Source organism: Phoenix dactylifera, chromosome 3 (assembly GCF_009389715.1).
Source record: "Phoenix dactylifera cultivar Barhee BC4 chromosome 3, palm_55x_up_171113_PBpolish2nd_filt_p, whole genome shotgun sequence".
Taxonomy (NCBI): domain Eukaryota; kingdom Viridiplantae; phylum Streptophyta; class Magnoliopsida; order Arecales; family Arecaceae; genus Phoenix; species Phoenix dactylifera.
In genome coordinates, this window is record NC_052394.1 from 10,158,910 (window position 1) to 10,183,173 (window position 24,264).

The 24,264-nt window shown below is 38.5% G+C and overlaps 1 protein-coding gene across 1 annotated transcript in view; it reads left to right on the forward strand.

Moving 5' to 3' along the window:
• The window catches only part of LOC103722124 (nuclear cap-binding protein subunit 1-like), a 39,731-nt gene extending 26,548 nt beyond the window's left edge, over positions 1-13,183 (forward strand). Inside the window, exons 12-19 of the mRNA XM_008812566.4 lie at positions 845-913; positions 1,541-1,659; positions 4,637-4,775; positions 5,586-6,086; positions 11,009-11,308; positions 11,911-12,089; positions 12,176-12,287; positions 12,736-13,183. Coding sequence (XP_008810788.2) covers positions 845-913; positions 1,541-1,659; positions 4,637-4,775; positions 5,586-6,086; positions 11,009-11,308; positions 11,911-12,089; positions 12,176-12,287; positions 12,736-12,846 — 1,530 coding nt within the window. The 3' untranslated portion in view covers positions 12,847-13,183. The remainder of the gene's footprint in view (positions 1-844; positions 914-1,540; positions 1,660-4,636; positions 4,776-5,585; positions 6,087-11,008; positions 11,309-11,910; positions 12,090-12,175; positions 12,288-12,735) is intronic.
• Positions 13,184-24,264: the final 11,081 nt, after the last annotated feature.

A 24,264-nucleotide genomic window follows, 5' to 3' on the forward strand; every position in this document is an offset into this window, starting at 1 on the left:
AAATTTAGCAATATCCTTTCACAGGGCCATTCCCCTGATGCCTGATTTGCAGAGAACTTGTGGCTCCCTCAACATCATGATTTTTTTTGAGAGCTATAGACCAAATACCAAATAATGGAAACCAACTACAAGAACATGAATGTTGGAAATAGTGTTTTAGAGAGAATTGATGAAGAGATATTTTGATGAAATTGTTTTTTTTGGGTCATCTAAAGGAATGGACAAAGCAAAGAAGCCATCTTTTTTGGAGCAATGCCTTATTTTAACAGTCAGTTTCCTAATTTTTTTTGAGCCCTATGTTGAATTTTTCTGATTCCTCTCTTCATATTTAACCTGACAAAATTATTCTCAGAAAAAAAGACAAAATGCTTATTGCAATTCAAAGGATTTTTTTAATGGAAAAAAATATTTGCCCAAGATGCTCTCTAGTAAATATATTTGGCCCCATAAGCCAGTTCAAGCATTCTGTTGTCAATTTTGGGAAGGCTGAAACTTCAAATTGTTTTTTGATTTGTCTTTGACACACATCAGGATTAGATATGTTACATTATGAGAGTCTTGCTGGCCAAATACAATAATGTTTTTCAACTGTGGAATTTATCTTGCGTTGATGCATACTCCTTGTTTGAAATTGAACTCGTAGGTGTTACCGCTGTGCCATTCATGTGGGAGATGGATGGTCATGCTTTTCAGATTAATTAAAAACTTTGGGCTGATTTTTATTTCTCTCATCCTGTCCAAAACATGTAGGCACAAGAACTGAAAACCTCACCGATCTGGGTAATTGTATTTTATGTATGCTATGCGATTTTGACACTTATTGTTAATTCTTGTCATCTTGCAGCTACTATTGCTGCCGCAGCCACCATTTAAGCCACTATACTATACACTGGTTATCATCGACCTTTGCAAGGTAATTTTATGCTTATCAAATTTATGAGACTGATATGCTACTAATCAAAGTTTTTGGAACTTCCCTCAAATTTGCTTTGATGCCCATCTTTCTCACTTCTGCTTTGATTGGTTTAACATAGGGGTGCTTAATTCCTTCTGTGAAATACTTTCTTGAAAATTTTTATATTACCTCTTCTCTGAATTCTTTACTTGATTACTGACATTGGAGCATAACTTTAGGCAGCTTTCTCATGTAATTTACATGTTAATGATTATGCTCTCTTCCATGTGTTTTCTATCTGCCTTCTTTTTTCTGTTATCGCCACTTTATTTCAAAAAAGAAAATCCTTATGATTGCTCTATCTATTTTAAATGCTTCACCTAACTATTTTTTCTTATAGATGTTGCACCTTTGTGGTGTGTATCCAATGCCTTTAGGTTGAATTTTCATTATTATATTATTACCTAATGTTTCTTTTATCATGCTACCTGTGTGGGTCAGTGAACAAACTGTGGGCTGAAAACTATTTTATACCATATACCTCTTAATCAATGACCATGCTTTTTTTTGCCTTTTTAAATTTTTTTGAGCGAATTATATTCTGTCTCATCGGGAACTGTTCTATGTCTTGTCGTATTCTTATAGGCACTTCCAGGGGCATTCCCAGCTGTTGTAGCAGGAGCTGTACGTGCGCTCTTTGAGAGAATTGCTGATTTGGACATGGAGTGCCGCATTAGGCTCATTTTATGGTTTTCTCATCACTTGTAAGTCTGGTTTCTTCTTGAAGTATCTAATTTGGTGGATGACATCTGAAAGTAAGGCCGAATTATATTTCATTGTGGGAAAATAGTCCATGGACCCTTTTCTTTTTGATTCTTATACCTTGTATTTTTTTTCATTAAGCAGTTTTTGCACCTATGTAGTAGATATGCTGTTTTGTGAATATGTATTTCTTTTTACATTTTTTTTGGCATCTTTGGCATTATAATTCAGAAGATATACACTTAGATAAAAGAAACTATGATTTTGGTAGTATATGTTATAGATTATTAGCCATTCTCTGCTGCAAATTTGAAAATGTTGGTTGAGGATTTAGTTCTCTTAATCCTTGCTGCTTGTTTTTGATCCAAAGTTTCCAATTTAATGATGACAATGGTTGTAGATTTGGTAGGATGGTTACGAGTTATAATAAGATTATATGAAATGCACGGATCGGGATTTTGTCATTTTCCTCTTTGTAACTTTGTTTTATCTATTGGAAATTAAAAATTATAGGTAATAGAGCTTTTCTTATTCCCAATGCACACTTGTGAGTGGAAGTTACCACAGGATTCTTTGTCCCCATAATGTTTATTGCAAAGTTTTTGGTAAGTATAACTGTTACAATTCTTTGGCAGCATGGTTGCATATTTCTTTCTCAAATAAAGTTGGAACCTAAATTAAAGTTCACTAAAGTAGCCATCTAAATTACTTCATCATTTGTGATATCACTGGTTATTTCTTGTTAATCTGTCTCACTATCAATGGGTCTCATCCATAGCCAAACGTTCAGTATTTGGGGAATGATTTTGGTGATTTTTTAACTGTTTATTGTCAAAACATCATGTGATTTGGAGATCTCTAGCTTTTGCATCTGGCAGTCAAAAATATGCATTTGGTGGTCAAAAATATGCATTGTTTGTGCTATTTAAATTGTTCATTTTAAACCACCAGATGCATAAGCGATGCATATATTAGGGATCGTCAAATTAGATGATTTTTTAACTGTAAGCGGTTTAGAGATAGTAAATCACATCCAACGGCTCAGATTATTGGTGTTGGGTCCCTATTCATCCAATTAGGATCAAACTTATTTGGGGTGTTGTGTGGCCGTGTCGGTGTCCATTTATTAGTTCTATTCATGTATGTATGTATGTATGGATGGATGGATGGATGGATGCATGCATGTATGTATGTATGGATGATTGTAGATGCATGTATGGATGTATGTGTATGAATAGATGTATGTATGGATGCGTGTATGGATGTATGGATGGATGTATGATGCATGAATGTATGGATATATGGATGTATGTGTGTATGTATGGATGGATCAGCTGTAAACATGAGTTAGATTTATAAAATGTTTGGTTGTTGGGAAGAAAAGAAATAGGATGGAGACATCTACACTTTGGGAAGAAAAGAAATATGGGGAAGAAGGCAGAAAAAGACAATGAGAGAGATACAATTGGAACGGTCTCTTGGTTTCCCATTCTGAGAAAAATTAATTTTTTTAATATATTTCTAATTCTAATCCGTAAGTTCAAAAATCCTATGCCATAAAAAAAACTCTATATGTAGCCTGCTGCCTTAAGGATAGAGGGTGCACGAAGTCATGGTGCATGAGTTTCTCTTGATCGCACCAAGTAATTCACAACATGAATTATTCATAAACGTTGCGAATTTGATGACATTTCATGTTGCATTCATGACTGACTATATTATTTGGAGAATGGCTCAGCTAGATTGCTAGCCATGAGCAATTCACGATTTTTTCAAAAAATTCGTCGAATGTTGTGACAATGAAGGATATTCTCAATTTTGATTCCCAATCTATAGTGATTGTTTACAGATTTTCCAGGGTGACTTGCAAAAAATTAGTAGCAGATCATTGAAAATATTGGTTTGAGCATATACTATCCGGTTTATGTTGCACAATAACTTGAACAGGATTCTGACTCCAAGGGACTGCTGAATTTGCGAAACAGAACTATATCTCTCTCTTATTCCCTTAGTGAAAATTAGAATTTAAGTTGAGGAAAATTGTTTTTTAAAAAACAGGGACAGGTTGTGATGGAGGTGAACTTCAGGAATCTCGTTCAAATAAATAGAAAGCTGCCTAGTATTAAGTTTCTAACTCAAAAATATAAACCTCTCCACCAATTGATCAAAGACTTCTCGTATGTGCTTTCTTCCAAAAGAAAATGAGATAGACTCCTGTTCTACAGACTCCCAACCCCTTCATAGCACTTAACTAACAAACTGTGATACTTCAACGAAAACAAACAAAAGTTTGAATTCCTATGCAGCACATACAAGAAGGCATGTAAACAACCATTGATATACACTTTCAAACTACAGGAAGCCTTCTAACTCAACCTGCAAACTTAAATTATTAATTGATGGGATCCCAAGATCAAACATTATAATAATTTGATGTGCCCTAAATTTTGTAATATAGGAAATCTTGATTTTATTTGATTAATTAGAATAGAGGTTTAAAACTTAGGGCTCCTTAGAAGTGGAAGCTTTGTGTGGAAGTCTCATATGGTTAAGTCTCCTTTTTGGAGAACTTCTATGTGAGCAACTTCTATGTGGAGATAGTTTCCTAATTTCTTGTATGTTGAATTTGGAAAAAGCTCTCAAGCTGCACAAGCGTTTAGATAAATTTTGTGAAAGCTAAGAGCTATTATTGCACATATTGCTTGCATTCTACATTTTCTCCTTTTTGGCTTAGCTCCTTGTCTGAAGGGTATTACTCGTATTCATTGGCATCTTATGCTTTATGAAATTTGATTATGGCTTGTTTAACTATTCTACAAGTTGTCAATAAAGGATAGTATTTGTAGGGTTGCATTTAGACAATGAGGTGCAGTTAGTTCACTTGTTCTGAAAAGTTACTGCATCTTCTGTTGTTTTTAGTATCAATGACTGGAAATTTGTGGGTCACTCTCTTAATTTAATAATTGCACGGTGCTGCAGATCAAATTTTCAGTACATTTGGCCATGGGAAGAATGGGTGCATGTTAAAGATCTTCCAAAATGGGCCCCAGAACGGGTTTTTGTTCAAGAAGTATTAGAAAGGGAAGTTCGTTTATCATACTGGGACAAAGTCAAGCAGGTAAATATCAGTACTAATCACTTGTACCAAAAATGACCAGTTAATTCATGTAACAATGTGGGAGCTGGTCGCTTGAGTAACATAGAGTTCTGCTGGAATTCAGAAGCCATTTGTCATCTAAAGTAATGGCAGTAATGTATTGTCAACAGTATGTAGATAATTACACCAACTTTAACCCCTGTTTTATGTTTTTGGTATCTCTGTTCTGATAATAGTTGCAGTTTCGATGTTATTCACAGTCATCTCTGTCATGTTTTTCAAATTCAGCAGTTTCTTTGTCCTAACGATACCACTACCTGTATGTAAATTTGATGCACCTTCTGTATGATTTAAATGACTGCTGAAATCATTTTACATTCATGCTGTTTCCTGGTCATCTAATTGCTATCATTCTATTCTTGGATGCTGGTCAATGTAGTTGTTACAGCCCAAGGTAATGACCTTCCAAATATATGGGGATTCTATGTTTTTGCCACATTTTCTTGTATTACCAAGTAGAATTCAAATTATGTCCATCTGTTAGCAACATGTGGAAGACTGGTAGGTCGGTCTGTGCAAGGATGAAACCATGATTGCAATTTTAATTCATATGACTCTGGATTTGTAAATGTTCCGGGTCCTTGCTTTTCCAGTTTTCAACTTCTGAAAGTACTGCTTGGGACAACTTTGCCACGGTATTTTTATAACTTGTAGATGATGAGATGTATACTCATGTAGTGCACATTGCACATTATCCTTCTGTTCAAAATTATTATGCACTGCCATGGTGTAAGTGCACTTTCTCTTATGCTATTTTCTTATCTTTTTCAGAGTATTGAAAATGCCCCTGCTTTAGAGGAATTACTTCCCCCAAGGGGTGAGCCTAACTTCAAGTACAGTACTGAAGATAGTCGCGAAGGCATGGATGGCTACACACTTTCTAAGGAGTTTAACAGTATGGTTAGGGCAAGGAAGACTGCCCGTGAGATTACTTCATGGGTAGAGGAGAATATAATTCCAGTGCATGGCTTTAATGTTGCACTTGAAGTCGTTATTCAGACTCTTCTTGATATTGGTTCAAAAAGTTTCACTCATTTAATCACAGTTTTGGAGAGATATGGTCAGGTCATAGCTAAGTTATGTCCTGATCAGGATAAGCAATTTTTGCTAATGGACGAAATTAGTTCCTACTGGAAGAACAATACTCAGATGACTGCTATCGCTATCGACAGAATGATGAGTTACCGACTCATATCCAATTTGTCAATTGTTAGATGGGTTTTTTCTCTTTCTAATATCAACCAATTCCATATTTCAGATCGTCCATGGGAGGTATACTTTGCATCTTTGTACTTTTATAAACTTTTACAGCTTATTGGTAAGGTTCATGACTTTGTCGCATTTTATCATAGAACTTGGCCAACACTGTGCGGTGAGTTTTACAACTATGGACCACCAAGATTTCCTTCAAGATTAACTTTGTAATAATTTCCTCTTAATAATAGTTGTTTCTCCCCAGTCTTTCTGCTGTTATGTTTTGGATCCATTTTCCAGAAGCCATTGTAGTTTGGTTACATGAAGAACCATTATGTATTTTATTCGAAAAACCTGCTGAAAATGCTAAGCTGAGTTGTTTAGTGATGTGGACTCACCTGATGTTGTCAGGTATATTGCCTGCCCAATAGTTTGTAGCTTAACACTTGCATGAAAGTTGTGATTGTCCAATGTTCACTTTTTTTATGGACTATTTTTTTTTCTTTTTTGTGAAGTTGAGGGAAAAATATTTGTTTGATAAAATAAATTCTATCTAATTGAAGCTTGTTTTTATAAATACAGATAAACATTACCAGGTTTTGGACATATACTTGACTACATGTAAGAGAACTATAGTATATTTTGGAATTTAATTTTTAGTGTTAAATAAAAAATGAAGTTTGAATTGTTTTCAAGTTGTAATAAGTCAAACTGGAAGCCATTACTACTATGGAATTTATAGGCACGTAACTATACTTGGGCACTGGGCTGGGCCGCCCACGGCCTGGCACGGCCCGGCACGAAGCGGGCCGTGCCTGGCACGGCCCGGCACGAAGCGGGCCGTGCCTGGCACGGCCCGCTAGCTACAGTACCGGGCCGTGCCTGGCACGGCCCATTCAAGGGGGCCGTGCTGGGTCACGGGTTTCTGGCCTGCGGGCCGAGCCCGGCACGGCCCGCTTCGGGCCTGGGCCGGCACGGCCTGCTCTTGGCCCGCGGGCCAAGCACGGCACGGCCCGCGGGCCAGCCCGGCACGGCCCATAAGGGCCTGGGCCGGGCCAGGCACGGCCCGTCTCCATAAAAATTAATGCTTCATAAATTTTTTTAATAAATTAATAAATATTGAAAACTAAGGATTTATTAATATAAAGACACCTTAATGGTGAGGGGTTTGGCATAGACCCCTACCAGTTTATTAATTTAAATCAAAATGGTACATGAAGGAAGGTTTGGACCTTGGTTTGACCTCCAGAATACAATAAGAAAGGAGAAAAAATAGAGATGACTCACTTTAATAATTAAAAAAATAAAAATGTACAATTATAAAAAATTAAGAAATCTTACTAATCATCAGTGATTCAGTGAATCAGTATTCACTCTTCAGTAGTGTTTGTATCATCATCATCAGAGGATGTATTATGTCCACCTTTATCTTGAAGTCTTGCCTCAGCATCCAACCAATCTTTGAAGCAGAGAAGCATCTCAACCGTTTCGCCCGTCATCCTACTTCTCTTTTCGTCAAGAACACGCCGACCTGCACTAAAAGCGGATTTCGATGCTACCGTGGACATCGGCACAGCTAAAATATCGCGTGCAATTGCAGACATAACAGGATATTGATTTTTAACACTCTTCCACCAAGATAATACATCTAGATTCTCTGTTTGATTTTCATCATATGCGGACTGAAGATCATTTCGTAAATAAAATTCTAGTTCACTACTTAAAGATGAAGAAGATGAAGATAAACTTGAAGCATGTATGTGTTTTCTCTGTGCAATGAATGAAAAAATAGATGACGAACGAGAACTACTAGAAGAAATAGAGCTTTGTACGGAGAATCTAGATCCACGAATTTTTTCATCATATATAGCATAAATATCATAAAGAAGTTGTTTTACCTCATTTTTAGCAGGTTCAGGATCTTGATTCATATTTTCACAGTATGCATCAAGTAAAATTAGCACGCCATTCAATTTAACTCTTGGATCAAATACTGCAGCTAAGTTATGCATAGGACATATCTTGTCCCAATACTCATTCCATTTAGATTCCATTTGGTCAATAATAGACATTAAAACATCATCATATCTATGTTCTGCAAATTTTTGACTAATTATATATGCTTGTTGTAAAAATGAACATGAAGTTGGATAATAAATACCGGAAAGAACATTGGTAGCATTATAAAAACTAAGCAAAAAATCTTCCAAAATTTTTTCTTTATTCCAATCAGTTTCAGTCAATGTAAAGCCTAATCCACGATCATTAATATATGCACTTAATAAGTTTTTATATGGGTATGCATCATGTATCATGCTATATGTTGAGTTCCAACGAGTAATTACATCAGTTTAAATTTTTTAAAACGTTTACCATGATTTATACATAGTTCCTTAAATTCTTGAAGTCTTGATCTTGAAGCATGAATAAAAGAAACTGCATTACTAATTTTTGAAATCACATCTTGAATCATGCCCATGCCAGCTTGAACAGAAAGATTTAAGATATGATATGCACATCTAATATGCAATAAATTTTCATCTAACATGGGATGCAATGAGTCTTTTAATAATGTAACAGCAGAATTATTATTAGATGCATTATCAAAAGTAATAGACATAATTTTATCATTAATATTATATGAACATGCAGTTTGATAAATGACATTTGAAATTTGTTGCCCAGAATGTGGAAAATCAAAAGCACGAAAAGCAAGAATACGTTTATTTAATTGTCAATCATTATCAATATAATGAGCAGTAATGGCAATAAAACAATTACTACCTACAGATGCTGACCAAATATCAGAAGTTAATGAAATTTTTACATTTAAAGTAGAAAGTGTTTCAATTAAACTTTGTCTCATTGCTAAAAAGTTAGTCATAGCTACTCTTCTAAATGTACGCCTACTAGTTCTTTTGTAAGCAGGTTGTAGGTTTAATTGAACATATTCTTCAAAATTAAAAGATTCACATAAACTAAAAGGTAATTCATCCTTAACTATCCATTTTACAAGTGCTTTTTTTTGATTTTCTTGATTATATGCAAAATTACCTACAAGTAATCTCCCTTGTATATTAAGGGTACTTTGAGTTTGAGCATGAGAATCATGCATCCTATGACTCTCTTGATGTCTTTTTAAATGCCCTGTTCCCCCACTACTATTATAACTATAAAGTTTGGCACATTTTTTACATTTAGCTTTTCAGACTCCATCAACCATAACTCTATCAAATTCATTCCATACAGCACTAGTCCTCTTACGAGAAGAGGTTTGATCTTTACTCGGTTCACTAGTTCTAGAGGAACTAGGAACATGGGGTTAGGGATTAGTTTCTTCTCCCTCAGAAACAGGAGGAATGCCAAAATGACTTTCCTCAAAAGATGACATATCTAAATTGATGAATTCAAAAAATAAAAACTAACCATAAGGAGGAATTGAGTAGAGGGTCGGAGGGCAGAGGCAGAGCCGAGATTCTGAGCTTCCTCTTGTGCTCTCAACAGGAGTGATCTTCTCTTCTCAACAGGAACCTCCTCTTGTGTAGCACTTGAACACTTGCTAAATGCAAACTAAAAATTAAATTGCTAGAAGAGCACTTTAGAAGAGAGAAATAATAGTAGTAGAGAAGGAGAGAATAGTTGGTTTGGTGTGGTGAGAATGAGGGAGGAAAGGGCTATTTATAGAAGCCCAAATTTTTTTTTCCCAAAATACCCCTCAATTTAGCCGTTTTTGGACTGTTGGGAGGGCATTTTTGGAAATTTTCTAAAATAGCCGTTGGAAACGGCTATTTTTCTCCCCCCCTCTCCAGACGGGCCGTGCCTGGCACGGCCCGTTTGCGCCCGAGACGGGCTGTGCCAGGCACGGCCCGTCTCGTGCCGTGCCGGGCCCGGCACGCCAACAAACGGGCCTGGGCCGGGCCGGCCCGGCACGGCCCGATGCCCAAGTCTACACGTAACATGTGCATGACTTTGCTTAATGAAAATTAACACAATTCTTTTGTGTAGTTCTAGTAAATTATCTCCATATTCAGTATATTTAATTCAATGTGTGGGTTCACAAATTAAATTTAGCATGATTCTTTTCTATAGTTCCGGTATATCATCTTCATACTTACCATCTTTTTTCAATTCAAACTATATTTGTTTAATATGTGTTTACTCAAGAGTATAGACTTGGTTCGTTTCATGACATATTGCCTGAAACTGGACAAGATTGTCCCTGTTTTTCTTATATATTTATTATTTGTAATATTGTCATACTTATCATCTTTGTAATTCAAATATAGTTCAATACTATTTACTGATTAACATAAGATTGGTCTTTCATACTGTCTTGGCTGAAACTGGCCAAAATTTTGTCTGGAAGGAGAAAGCAAAAGTAAACACCGTAGTTTGGTGCTGCTTTGTCATCCCTGAATCAACAACAGCCACTATATTTCTAAACAGTTTCATGTACAAACACTTACTGCTCTGCAGAGTAGTTTTATTAACATTCTACTCAGTTTATCTTTTTGAATAACTATATATCCTCATCGTCTTTCATACTATTTCAAATTCTGTTGTTGGTTACCATCTAGTCTCCCTTTTCAGTACCTGTACTTTATGATATATCTATTTCCTGCCTGAGTAGCTTTATGACATAGTACCTTGAATCATACTTTCTGGTTTATATTTATTGTCTTAACACAAACCATGTTAATATAGATGGGTCAAGGGTTATTAGGCGTACTTGTAGTAAAAATTGACCCAATGACACCTTATACTGGTGATTGTTTCTTTACCATATTTCTCACAATTGCTTGTTTATTTTAATTGTATTTACTGTTTACTGTGGTTTTTTCTTGATCTTCTCAAAAATCATGCAAACTTATTTGAATCATGAGGCGTGCATATTTTTGTTTAGAATACCTTTTAATTTTCTTTACTTTTTCTAGTCGAGATTTTAGGCTAATTTACATCATTTTGAATCTCTCATCAATTACTCTCTTTTTTCCTTCTAGATTCTTAGGAATGCCGTTGACAAGACGTACAATCGCATTACGGATCTTAGGAAGGAAATCCAATCACTCGAGGGGAGTGTTCTATTAGCTGAGGAAGCCACAAGAAAGGCTATAAAAGAGTACGAAGCTGCTGAATCAAAGCTCGAGGTTGTGGATGGTCAACCTGTACAGTCTGAAAAACCAGGAAGGTTAAAACGACTTAAAGGATATGCTGAGAAAGCAAGAGATAATGAGACATCTGTACGAGAATCTTTAGAAGCTAAGGAGGCTCTCCTTGCTCGAGCCATTGAAGAAAATAAAGTATGTTATTGTTTTGCAATTGGCTTCTAATTATTGGCATTAACTCTAGATGATAGTTCATCAATGGTGCTTAAAACTCTTCAGTTAGCAAATAAGCTAAATTGGGAAAGCATATTGGCTTGGAAAAAACTTCATCAATATAGGACATTTTGACAATCACATACACCTAATAAATGATTATACTTACTCTGATAATAATATTGTTATATGTAATCCGTGGTTAAACTTTGTAGCAATCTCTAAAAATCAAAACCCATACTGTTTTTGTTCATTGATAAGTTCCTGACATTACTATTATATTTTTGTATTATTAACATTGTTATTTTTATGTTTTAATTTGTGTGCATCTTCTGAACTCCCAGTAGCTTTGGTCATATATGCTCTTATATGCTGTGCCCTAAACCTTCTTCTCTTCTCTATTGAAACGATATTGAGAAATTGTTCGAGCAGATCATATTGGGTAATAGCAGCAAATGGGCAATAAGCCTACCAACTTGCAAGTTTGAATGAAATATATTGTCAATAGGAAGTATGTCATTGTATTTCATAACCTGGTATATAACTTTTCAGTCTAACGTATTGACTCATACAATTCCTTACAGGCCTTATTTTTATCATTATATAAGAGCTTCAGAGATGTGCTTATGGAACGGCTGCCTCCTGTGTCGGCTGATGGAAAATTTCCCAAACTGAGGACTACCAATGTTGATTCGATGGCTGTCGACTCTGAGGAGCCAGCAACTATGGAGGTGGACCATGACAATGGAAGAACTGATACCAGGCAAGTTAATGATCGCAAGCATCTTAGCTCTATATTTTATTGTTGTTTTATAATTTTCAAAAATATTTGTCAAACTATATGGACAGTCAATCAAACGGTGAAAAAGTATTTCCTCGCTATTCCACTGGGGAGCAGGAGCAGTGGTGCCTTTGCATGTTGGGTTACGTCAAGGCATTTTCGAGGCAATATGCAACTGAGGTTAGTCTAGTTCTCCAAAAACAGAAAAAGTTTTACTTTTGCCATCGAAGGATCGTAATGTGATTTGTGATTGGCAGGGATAATTGTTGGGGTTTGTTGGGTTGGGGGGATGGCGGGGACCATCCAGAGGTTCTCGCACAGTTAAATTTTGATTTCTAGTGTGTTACTGTACGCCTTGGGTGGTGTTCTGTAATGGCTATTACTGTTTATCGGAAAAAAAAACCGAGGCTACAGAATTGTCTCTCTGTGCATTCTGAGTGCTTACAAGGTGGTCAATAGACTGCTTGATATCATAACCTATACCTTTTGGCCTCCCCTCCACCATAATCAATGAGGATCCGTTATTAAGCATATATGCAAGATCTGAAATCTTACTGTAGTTTTTCTTCTCCCGTCTCATCTGTATCTTTCTTACTGATGCTAGTTTGCTACTTTCCATGATTGGCAGATCTGGCCTCATATTGAAACACTGGACTCTGCAGTCTTTACTAGAGACGTCCATCCACTTTTTCGCAAAGCTGCTTATGCAGGTTTATGCCGGTCAACCACTGAACTGTGACATTTATTTTTCAACTCATTTGCTGAACCATTGTGGCATGTTCATAGTTTTTAACATTTGTATTCAATATGAAGTCTCTTGCCCCAGTTATCAAAGTTGTGTTTTGCAGTGCCCCTTTTTGTTTTATCAAAAATAAAAAAGTAAAAGAAAGTCGGCATTGGGAAATATGCATCTATATGCTTGTGCAGGTAATAGTTCCTGTATGACATCTTTGTAGCATCTTGGAGATAAATTAAGGTCTGAATCAGAGATTTATTGATGACCTGTGGATTAATGAAACAGCTGAAATATTGAAGGTTGATAAACCAACCAATATCTGTACCTTCAGATTTATCAACAGGTCTTTGCTGGTTGATGACCCGTCCAAACACTAGGAGAAATTCCTCAGCTTTTATGCGTGGATGACTTGTAGCATTTGCCAAAGTTGATGTTTTATGTGATTTCTTTCTATATTAGCTGGTTCCTGTTTTTATGCCTCAAGAGGCCCTGGATGACATCCACTCAAAACTCAAGGGAATTCTTATTTTGCTTTTTCGAAACTTGGGTCGCAACAAATCAACCACCAAAACTCAACATTTAAAATCCTATGACACGAAGCATACGTTTCATGAATGTTTTCACCTTGCATTGCCGATACATCCTTCTGAATTGAAGGGTTGATGTCATCACTGAAAACCATCCAAAAATGCAAATCTATAGCTCTATGTATTGCGTTTTATTTGATTGGATGGTGGGAGGGGCAGAATTGTGGCTGCTAGCAGGCCGTGTTAGCCTCAGAAGAGATGTACACCAATATGTTCGATGTCCAAGCTCTGTGAACGAATTAAGGGCCTGCTAACCCTGGCATGAGATGCCTCAAAATTCTCCTCAGAATAATCCACAGTAGGAGAATCTGCTGGTGAAAATTACACGTTTATATTCATTTTAGCTTAAGAAACAATAACCTTCTTCTCATTATCAATAAAATTCTCTTTTATCAAAAGTAGAGATAATCATGAACTGAGCATTCGATCTAAATTATATTCATTTTTAGTCGGACTTAAGAGTAGGCTTGTTTAAATTTTGATATTTTGTGTGCCCAAACCTAGCCCATGATTAACTTTAATCATGAGATCTTTTGTATTAAAATTAATATTTTTGATCAACTTCAAAAGCCTCAAGCCACTGCACTTTTGTTGCACAATTTTGGATCAAATCTACAAAAATTCTTGAGGTTTACTAAATAATATCCAACCAAAAAACTAATTTGCACTAAAATTGAGAAGACCTGGAAATTTCAAAATTTGCAATGTAATCAAGGCAAAACTTTGGAGTTGCTTTAACTTCACCTTGAGTACACCTTATCACAATTTATCCTTGAGCCAATAGGTATATTCAAAACCATGACATGAACTTGCTATCATATTCTAGAGCCGGCCTGAACATGCGTTTCAGGTAGGTAGTTCTATATCAACTTTTCTTTTAAAAAGATTAACTTTATGCTCCGACAAATTAAAAGATTCTAAGTTAACTCCTTTATGAGTAAAACCAATTCAGTTCTCTCTCTCCTATGATAACTCATGTAGGCCTTTGAAAACTAATTTTCTACTGAATGTTATATTTCACCAGCATTAACAATGGCAAATGACCATTGGTTGACTCATAAACATAAATTTCCACCTTAAATCTAACACATCCAATAATCTCTGACAAATATAAGTAAGACCTAGTAATTTTGTCCAAAGATGGTAATTTAAAATTATCAGAGATTCTATCAAGATACATGCCTTATAGCGTCACAATAAAATCAACTCTATGAATAGGTAAAAACTCCTGTTTGTAGTATCCCATATATATATATTTACACTTTTACATGCTAATTTCATATATGATCCACATACAACTTTAACCGCTAAAGAAAACTCCACTCTGATTCTATGAAACTCTTTCTTAGCCCATGCCTTAAATAACTTCTTTTTAATGAACCCTAATTTTGCACCCAAAATAATTAAGAGCAAAAAAGAGAAGCATAAACACAGTTTGCACCCATATCAAGTTTCGGCTTTCAAAATCATTTAAATAACTAATGAACAAATAAATAGGGCACAAAGTAGTATTCCATGGCCAATCCTCTTGCTCATCCCAGGTCGAACTTTAATAATTATAACCTGATACACAAATTGTCCAGCCCTTCTACGTTCCTTGAAGTCACTTTAAGATGCATGATCGGATGCAGTCAAGCTTGTATTATGTGTCGTGTGGTTGTGCATGCATGAAGGACCGCAATGTCTTTTCATGGAAGGCCTAACTCGGTGCTTGATCTATAACCTTTGGAAATTATAACTAAAAAACACAAATTAATGATTAACTGTATTAAATTTTTTATTGAATAAATAACTTACTAAATTTGAGAGGATCCTGAAGTATATATTGCTATTAGTTGACAGTCAGATCTATTTAATGATCCAATCTAATCCACACCAGGAATGGGCCATACTTTTCAAGCTCAATTAGATCCCACTAGCTCTGATTCAGATTTTTTGGGTTTATTTTCTGCTTACTCTGAGTTTGAAGCAGGTCATTCCAATCACTTGCAGCTCTATGTTCGCAGCTTGATTCTAATAGTTTTGGTTCCAATCTGATAATGGTTATTTCTGATCAGACTTTGATTGGAAGCATATCAATCCAAGCACTTGCCAGCCCTTGGCCGCCCAGAAATTGGTTTTTCATTCATTTTCAATCATAAGGCTGCCTTCCTTGCTGAAAATTAGCTAGTCTAATTCGTAGTGTTTCAATAGGCTGCACTTTTGAGACGGAGTCCCTCTGTGCAGGTTTTGCAAAGTCTAAGGGTTTAGACCCAATTCAAGAAGAAAAATGCTTCATTGCACCACGACATTCCCCATTCCAGTCCCCGCCTTAGTGATTGGTGGGATGGTATACCGGACTCATTTGTTACTCACATCATGCCTTGTATCACGCCAATCCTCGATTGCCACAAGTAGGGCTACAAACTGATCGGGTTGGACTGACGCATGCTTGATCCCGACGTAACCCGATTTCATATTCGAGTCATTATTTTGGACTTGGATCCAACTCATTTGTTGACCGGGTCGGTTCGAGTTGGTTTCATGGGAAGAATTTTAGACCTAATAGGTCATTCAAGTTGGATCTGGGTCAAGAATGATCTACCTCAACCCAAAATATTTAGGTTTGTGATCGGGTTGTATTGGGTTTTAAGTTTGGATCGAGCATTTAGCTATTCTGTTGTGGCTAAAATGAAACAAATGATAATTAAATATAAAATAACTAAATAATTAAAGTTGAGTTTCACTCAAAAAATTAATTTCATCCAAGTAATTGATCATTCTTAAGTTAACAAACTAAAATTTGTAATATATATATTGATATATCTAATGCATTATAAATAAGTATCCGTCAAAACAAACAATCAAGTATGAATGTCTAAATATAATTAAGTGGAAATAGATAAGAGAAGATGGGTTGTTGAAGTGAAGAAAAGAGAAATTAGTTTAAATAAGAGTTCATGCAATAAATTGAGAAAGATATTTAGAGTGAAGGAGAAGGAGATTTATACGAGTCAGCTATTGATATTGGACTACTGGATTGGATTCAGGTCAAAATGGGCCTCCTCTATGTTGTCCCAAATTTGACTCCGATGACATACGGGTTGGGTCGACCAGATCAAGCTGAAAAATCCAAGATCCATGCTTAACCTAGAATTTAGATTAGGTCTAATTTTTGAATCCGACTCATGGGTCTTCAAATACGAATCGAGTTGGGATCTAATTGGGTCATGGGTCATCTAACCATTTGCAGACCTACCAAAAAGGGAGTGCTGCTCTTGGTGGATAAGTAGAGTGGTGTTGAGAAGTTCAAGAATCTTTGTAAGCCCCAACCCATGCCCCCAAAATATCTCCATGGATACATGCAACCATTTGAAAATTCTAAAGCACTTTTTTTTTGGGTAATGTGGATAGATCATACTACTCTAGTATGAGTACATCCACATAAGTCAGAGGATACAATAATACGAAAAGAAAAAGAGGTAGCTTCAAGTTTATCCCACAAACAACCACCTGAATATTGAGCGAGATAAAAGATAACCCAGTCAGCAGCCCTGTTTATCTCCTTATACACATGATTGACCCAGAAGGTGGCACAACCCATCACCATCATGCAGATGTCTTGCAACAACAGATGCTCACCATTAGCTCCCACCAGGTTCTGAATCCATCCAACCACCATCGCCGATTCCTCCTCATGTTGAATGCTGTCAGTTTCCAATATACTTCTTGCATAGGTGATACCCTCCTATGCAACCCTCAACTTCGCTCCAGGAACCGAAGCATCATAGATGCGCTTGCGCTCAGCTGCCACAATTCTAGAGTCAGAATCGCTGATTACGAATCCACTCCAGCCCTGTGTCCGCTGTCAGATAGGCTTCCATTGAAGTTGACCTTAAGAAAGCTCCAAGGTGGGGATTCCCAAGAGATGAGGATCGTCCGAGTTGCTGTGGGAGTCCAACAGGAGTCTCATATGTTCCTTGCTATCTTAAGTTCACCAGTAGAGAGGAGCTGGAGAATCTCGACTGCATGAAGTAGCCTTGTCCACCAGTTGCCCAGGATGCTGCCTTCTATTTTCAAACACACGGGTGTTTCGAGCAAGCCAGATAAGTAGGCAACATAGGCTGCCCTGATACCTAAAGGGACGATGGTTGGGCTTCTCATAGTTTCCATCGGTAAGGTCAAGAAAGCTTCAGTCGGTGCTGTCTGCTGCAAAAATGTTAGGTTGGTTCCAGAACACCTTCATACCTGAGTCGCCCTCGGGCAATGGAACAACACATGAGCTACAGACTCTTTCGACGAATAGTCCATGCAGGAAAGGGGAAGCCTCAGCCTACTTGGCTCAGCTCTATAAAGATCACAAAAGTCATCGCCTCTAACCTTCGATCTAGTGGTCATCCTCCATATCCTCCTATTCAGGACCCTCTCCTAGGGGTCGGCACTGTCAGAATTTTTTCTACCAACTGATCTATGAAGAAGCGCCAAATATCATCAACATTCCACTTCCTCTCATCAGAAAAAATTAGACTGCAGACCCTGAGTCCTTCCACATACTCTGGGTTAACTGTAGTAGGCCAAACCTTACTGGACCCAGATGTCATCCATCCCATCAACCATCTGCCCATCTCCAATGATCAAAGGTAGTACCAAAGGAGCTCGGGTGCACATCTCCCTTCAGATATAACAGTAGTGGCGACCAGCTTGAAATTCTGTCACAGTAGTCGCAGGCCATACTTGGCCCTTATCATAGAGCTCCATAAGCCTTCCCGCTCTAGCATATATCTGGCTACATGCCTGGCAACCAAGACCTCTCTTTCCATCATCAGTGAGTGAATACCTAACCTATTGTAACAAAGAGGCTGACAAACCACCTCCCATGCAAGCAAGTGCACTCCGCCCCTAACCTCCTGAGGACCCCATAGAAACCTCCTAAACATCTATTCTAGTCTCACCAATGTGGCCTTTGGTAAAACAGAACTGTACAGAAGATAGACTAGGACCGAGTTGAGGATTGTACTAATTAAAGTGACCCTGCCCATCATAGAGAGTGCTCTTGGGTTCCACCCCTCAAGCCGTCGCTGGTCTACCTTTTGCTCGCCTTTCATAACCTCCTCCTAGCAATGGGTACGCTAAGATACCTCCATATGCCCTCTTGTTTTCCAATACCCAGGACGTTAGTAACTCTGCTCCTGATCTGTGGTTTGATCTTCAGGCTGAATTGGATAGCAAATTTGGTTAAATTCACTTGTTGCCCAGACTCTGCACAGTATGTTTCCAAAATATTTCTGATAGCCATTGCATTTTGAATTGTGGCTCGGATCAGGATCATGCAGTCATCAGAAAAAAGGTGTGAGATCAACTCCAATGAGGGAGATGGTCTATAGGCCTCCAAGACCCTAGATAAGGAAGCTATTCGAAGGGCTCTAGATAGGGCATCAACACAAATAATGGAAAGGTAAAGTGATAGAGGACAACCTTGTCTCAACCCGACCATAGAGTCAAAGAATGGTGTTGGCATTCTACAGACTAGCATAGCAAAGGAGGGAGTCTACACACAACCTAAGATCCACCTGATCCAAACATTATGAAAGCTATAGCTTACTAATACCTAAAAAAGAAACTGCTAGCTCATCCGATCATAGGCCCGCTCCATATCATTCTTGATTGCCATCAAGCTACGTTGGCATGGAGCCCTATAAAGATCATGCAGGAACTTCTATTCAATGAGTACATTGTTCGAGATACTCTATCCACCCGCTATTTAGGGCTAATAAGAAGAGGCAGAAGTCTCTTCAGTCTAGACACCATGACCTTCGCTACTATCTTATAAAGCATGGTGCACAAGCCGATAGGTCTATAATAACTAGGTTTGATGGCATTCTATCTCTTCGGGACCAAGATGACGCAGGTCTTCTTCCAATCTCGGGGCATAGAGGTCGTGCTAAAGAACTGTTGGACCGCTATAATTACCTTCGGACGAATAATACTCCAATACCTAAGGAAGAAGGGGGGAAACCATCCAGAGTTGGAGATTTGTCCTCTGCTAGGGACCAAATAGCCTCACACACCTCCTCCACGTCCATTGGATTGATGAGCAAAGCATTTTCAAAGTCCGAGATCCTCTCGGTGGGCATGGGTCCAAAGACAACCCCACTGCGCCAAATATGAGCCGTTTACCTAAATATGAAAAACTGCAAAAGCTTCCGATTGATGACATCGGCATCATCAATCATCTGGCTGCTACTGTCCCTTAGCTTTGGAACATGTTCCTCTATTCTCTGATAGTGGTCGACTGGTGGAAGAATCTAGTATTCTTGTCTTCTTCCCTAATCCACTGCACCCTAGATTTCTGCCTCCAGAGCACCTCCTGTTGGCACAACAAGGAGTGGTGCATTGCCAGCTTTCCTATGAGCCTGCTATCTCCTTAGGGGCAATCCCCCACACTGATCCTTCACAGCTTGGAAATGGGCTATTGAGTCCTTCACTTCCTCTAATCTCCTGAAAATATTTTCCACCTCCTCTCTATTCCATCTTTGGATCCCACACTTGGTTAGCTCTAGCTTGCGGGTGACTGGGTACATAGCATTTCCCTGCACCGCCGTCCTCCACACATCATGCAATTGTGGATAAGAAAGCTAGATTTTCTCAAAATGGAAGGAGCTTCAATAGGGAATGGCTTGATTTGCTGACCAGGATTGGGCAATGATCTGAGTAGCATTGGATCCAACCGGCTATGGCAAAGGCCCGATCAATCCTTTTCCAAACTCTCGCTCTGCAAATGCGATCATTGCACTAAGTAAATCTGGGTCTCGTGAAGCAAAGGTCGACAAGGCCATTGGAAGATATGAAATCCTAAAACTCCCTTACCTCTAGCTTACTAGAGAAGATCTTGATGCCCCTCTTCTTCTGAGGCCTATTAATACAGTTGAAATCTCCTGCCACAATAGCAGGAACCTTCCGTCGAATCAGGCTCACCACCTCCTCCCACAAGGTACGTTGTTTCTGGTAATCTGTGCTGGCATACACCGCAGACAAAATCCAAGGTTCCTTGTTGCATTTAAAGATCACCATAACTTGTTGGCTACAATTATGAAACACATCAATAATGACACATCCCAACTTCCACACCACTATAATGCACCCAGATAAACCCCTGGACTCCTCTACATAAAAAACCCATGAGGGGGAGAAACGCTGTCTAGTTCGCTATAGACTCCCACCAGATAGGTGCATTTCAACTAATACATGCACATTCAGGTCATGCAATTGCACAAGCCATCTGAAGAAGTTGACAAAGGATGGCTTTCCAGCTCCTCTACAATTCCATAATGAGAACTTCATCACAAACCAGCAGAAGATTCAGATGGATAGGTGCCACCCCCATCAGTACATGGCTTCTCGGCATTAATAGATCTAATCTGCCCCTCCCTTGAACTTGATTCAGCAGGATCCCCGATTAAGGCTATTTTAGCCCATCGGACCACCTACTCATGCCCATCACCTGCTGCTAGGCATCCAGCCACCCGACCCATTTCCTCCTCACGTCCACCTCCTTGCTTCGTCTAACTCATCGGTCCAGGCAAGCCTTCCTCATCGACGGCTATCATTAGGTTGCTGTCCCCTACACTCGTTGGTCCGGGTACGGTGACCAAGACCTCCTCCACATCCCGGCAAGGATAGTCGCCCCCTCCTCCCTCCCGGTGGTTCTTGGCTTGCCACCAAGGGCGCCAGACTGCCGAAGGTTCCTGGCTTATGCGTTCGAGGCAAAGATGGAGAAGACGATTGAGGTCGGGGAAGGCCAGTGCTCCTTTCCATCGTACTCGGTGCTGTCTTCCGGGTTGGCACATGGGCCAGGCCGAAGATGACCCCCTTCGCATGGGTGGTCACTTGAGGAGAGACCAGGCTTCTAGCCGTCATGAGCTGGCCCAAGCTTGAGCCCACTTGAGCCATAATAGTATCCGAGGGCTTGGCACATCAGCCGAGCCCAGAAGCCCGCCTCCACTAGGCCGGCCTGCTTCCTCTGGTGACTCGAAGCCTAACTCCAATCCCAAACTAGGCTGACTCTGCTCGCAACCCGGCAAACAAGACTCGTCGTCAGGGTGACCTTTCGTCGGAGATCTTCGCTATGCCACCTTGGATGGCTTCTGCCACCCATCTGAATTTGGTGGAGACCCTGGCAAAATCAGTCAATTTCGAGGGAAACTTGGCCCGAACTGAGATGAACCCATCCCCAATGTCGACTTTGGGGTCAACTCAGCCTCTTTCCTGAGCCTCACCCCTCCTTTGGAAATCCTAAGTGTCCAAATTTTCTCCATGGCCAACCAAGGTCCAAAGATCGGGCACTCCGCACAGTAGGATGCTCCTCCTCCACTGCTTGGGGGTCTCCTTACCGGTTTCCACCACCATTGTGGTTGGATAAGCTCCACTTAGATCACCATTTTCTGCTATTGATGAGGAACACTCCTCATCCTTGTAGCCAATCCTTCCATGGTAGTAGCAGAATCTAAGAGTTCTCAAATACGAAGCATTTCCAAAAGACCCTAGACCGCCCCCGAATGAGGATACCCAGCTTGAGCAGTTTTAGGGCATCGATCTCGACCTTTATCCTGGCATACCCCAACTTCTTCAGCTGGTTAGTGAAGATATTGAGCACCAACGGGTGGTCGGCCGCCGCGGCGATGTTCGAGATCGTTTCCTTCCCCCCAAATTCAAGGGCAAGTATGATAGTCGCATCCACACAACGGTCGTTTTGACAACATCTTTACCCGGGACAAAATCAGGCACCTAGGGTTCCATGGCCAACAGTTGGCCTATCACCCTGCCATGGGTCTTGGGCCAGAGCAGCATCCCGGTCCGTCTTCATCTTGAAGTGGAACACGATGAGCTCCTCAACCTTGGGGTAGGGCTCCACATTATAGTCGAGTTTCCCCCTTATCTTGAAATCTCGAGCAACCTGATCGGCCAGCATGCTTCGACCGAGACTCCGAGCAATCAATGCCGTGGACTTCCAGGCCTATCTCAAAGCTTCGACCCTCTCTGCTGGCAGCTCCAAAACTTCGGTGAAGTAGCGTTGGAGATTCTCCAACTCATCTTCGAAGATCTTGTGATTGGTCCACATTGCTTGCCGGTGGTGGCCCTAGACCACTCGTAACCATGTGGGACCTTCTCAGTTCGCCTTAGGGATGTCCAATCATCACTCCTGTTGGTAACCTTTCGCCACTTTTTTACTCTGATTCACCCATTGTTGCCGACAAAAAGCCACGGTTGCATGATTTTCGAAATGAGCGCTCGGCAGATCGCTCCCCCTCTCCTATTCCACAAATGAAATTGTACTCTGTAAATCTGACTGCTTCTGAAGCACTTTGAAACCGTGAGCTCCTCTGATGGAGGTACAAACCACCTGGGCTATGCTCCCAACGTGCTAAAGCTGCAATTTGTGTCATACAAAGCTGCCAAGTTATCCATCAGGTGCATCCCTTTAACCCATCCATAGTCTAAATTTTTTTTTTTTAAGTTTGTCCAGTTCTTTTTCAATCTTACCAGCATTCATTAGAATTTGTGCCTCCAAGTAAAAATACTATAATTCTATCTGCAAATATCTGCTACAAGACCCTAATTTTTATTTGGTTGCCTCTAATTAACAATCAGATGCAATGGTTGTCACATTTTGGTTGTCTAATACTAAAACAGGTGCTATAATTTTGCAACTAACTTGGTAAGATTACATGCTTTGGAAATAGTGAACATAATACACTTTGATTAATATTATCTATTGTATTATCAGAATAATATAATGTCGTACCATTATAATCTATTTGTTTAATCTTATGGTAGTATGCTATAGCATAAATTATGCATTCACTGTTATGCTGTCCATTTCGTAGAAATAACATAGTAATATGCAAAACTACATAACATGATAATTTTAATATTAAATATAAGCAATTTTGATAACTGCGATAACATCAATAATATGATAAAATGATATCATATGTAAATAAGTAAACATACTTAATAATATGAGATGTTAAATCTCATATTAAAAATAACAGTATTGTGGTAATACTAATATGATATCATTTTGATGGTATTTGAAAGTTATTGATAATATTATTATATTGTAGGATATAATTATATTTATTTGTAGTCACAAGACTATTATATATCAATGTTATATTGCATATCATGTTTCTAATATTGTACCTGCTTTTGTATACAATTAACATACACTATTACTATGCTATTATATTTGCAGGGCGTATAATGATGTACCATTTTTATATTGATGATATACTTTTTATATATTGATAGAGTAATATAGCATTATTATATTATTTTAATTTTAAGACATGCGAGCTAACCGATGGCCAAGCATTTTTCAGTTTCTCATCAATAGTTCTTGGCCAGGTTTTGTCATGTTCCAAGAGAGAGTTTTGAACTTGGATCAAAATCAAGCTTCTGCTTTGTCTTAAGCAGTTCATATACATAAAAAAGGATTCGTTTGGTTAGCAAAAAATTTTTTTTTCAATCAAAATATTTTTTTTTGTAAATCTAAATCTTAAAATTACGATGTCTGAAAAAATAATTTTAGCATATTTGGTTGATCATTAGAAAGTGGTCATTCTAAAGTGACTTATATTTGGTCGAGCATCTACTATCTTAAAAAATTTATATAAAATATCTATTATATCCTTAATAAAGGAAAGACCCTAGCTATAAATTTTTATGGTTTAATGATGGTTTTGGGAAAAAAAAACATTCTAATTTTCAATTGGTGGAAAATAGCTTTTTCATGTTCATTATGAGTTTTTCTTTCTTATATCTCATGAGACGAGTCTCTTTTTTTTTAAAATTC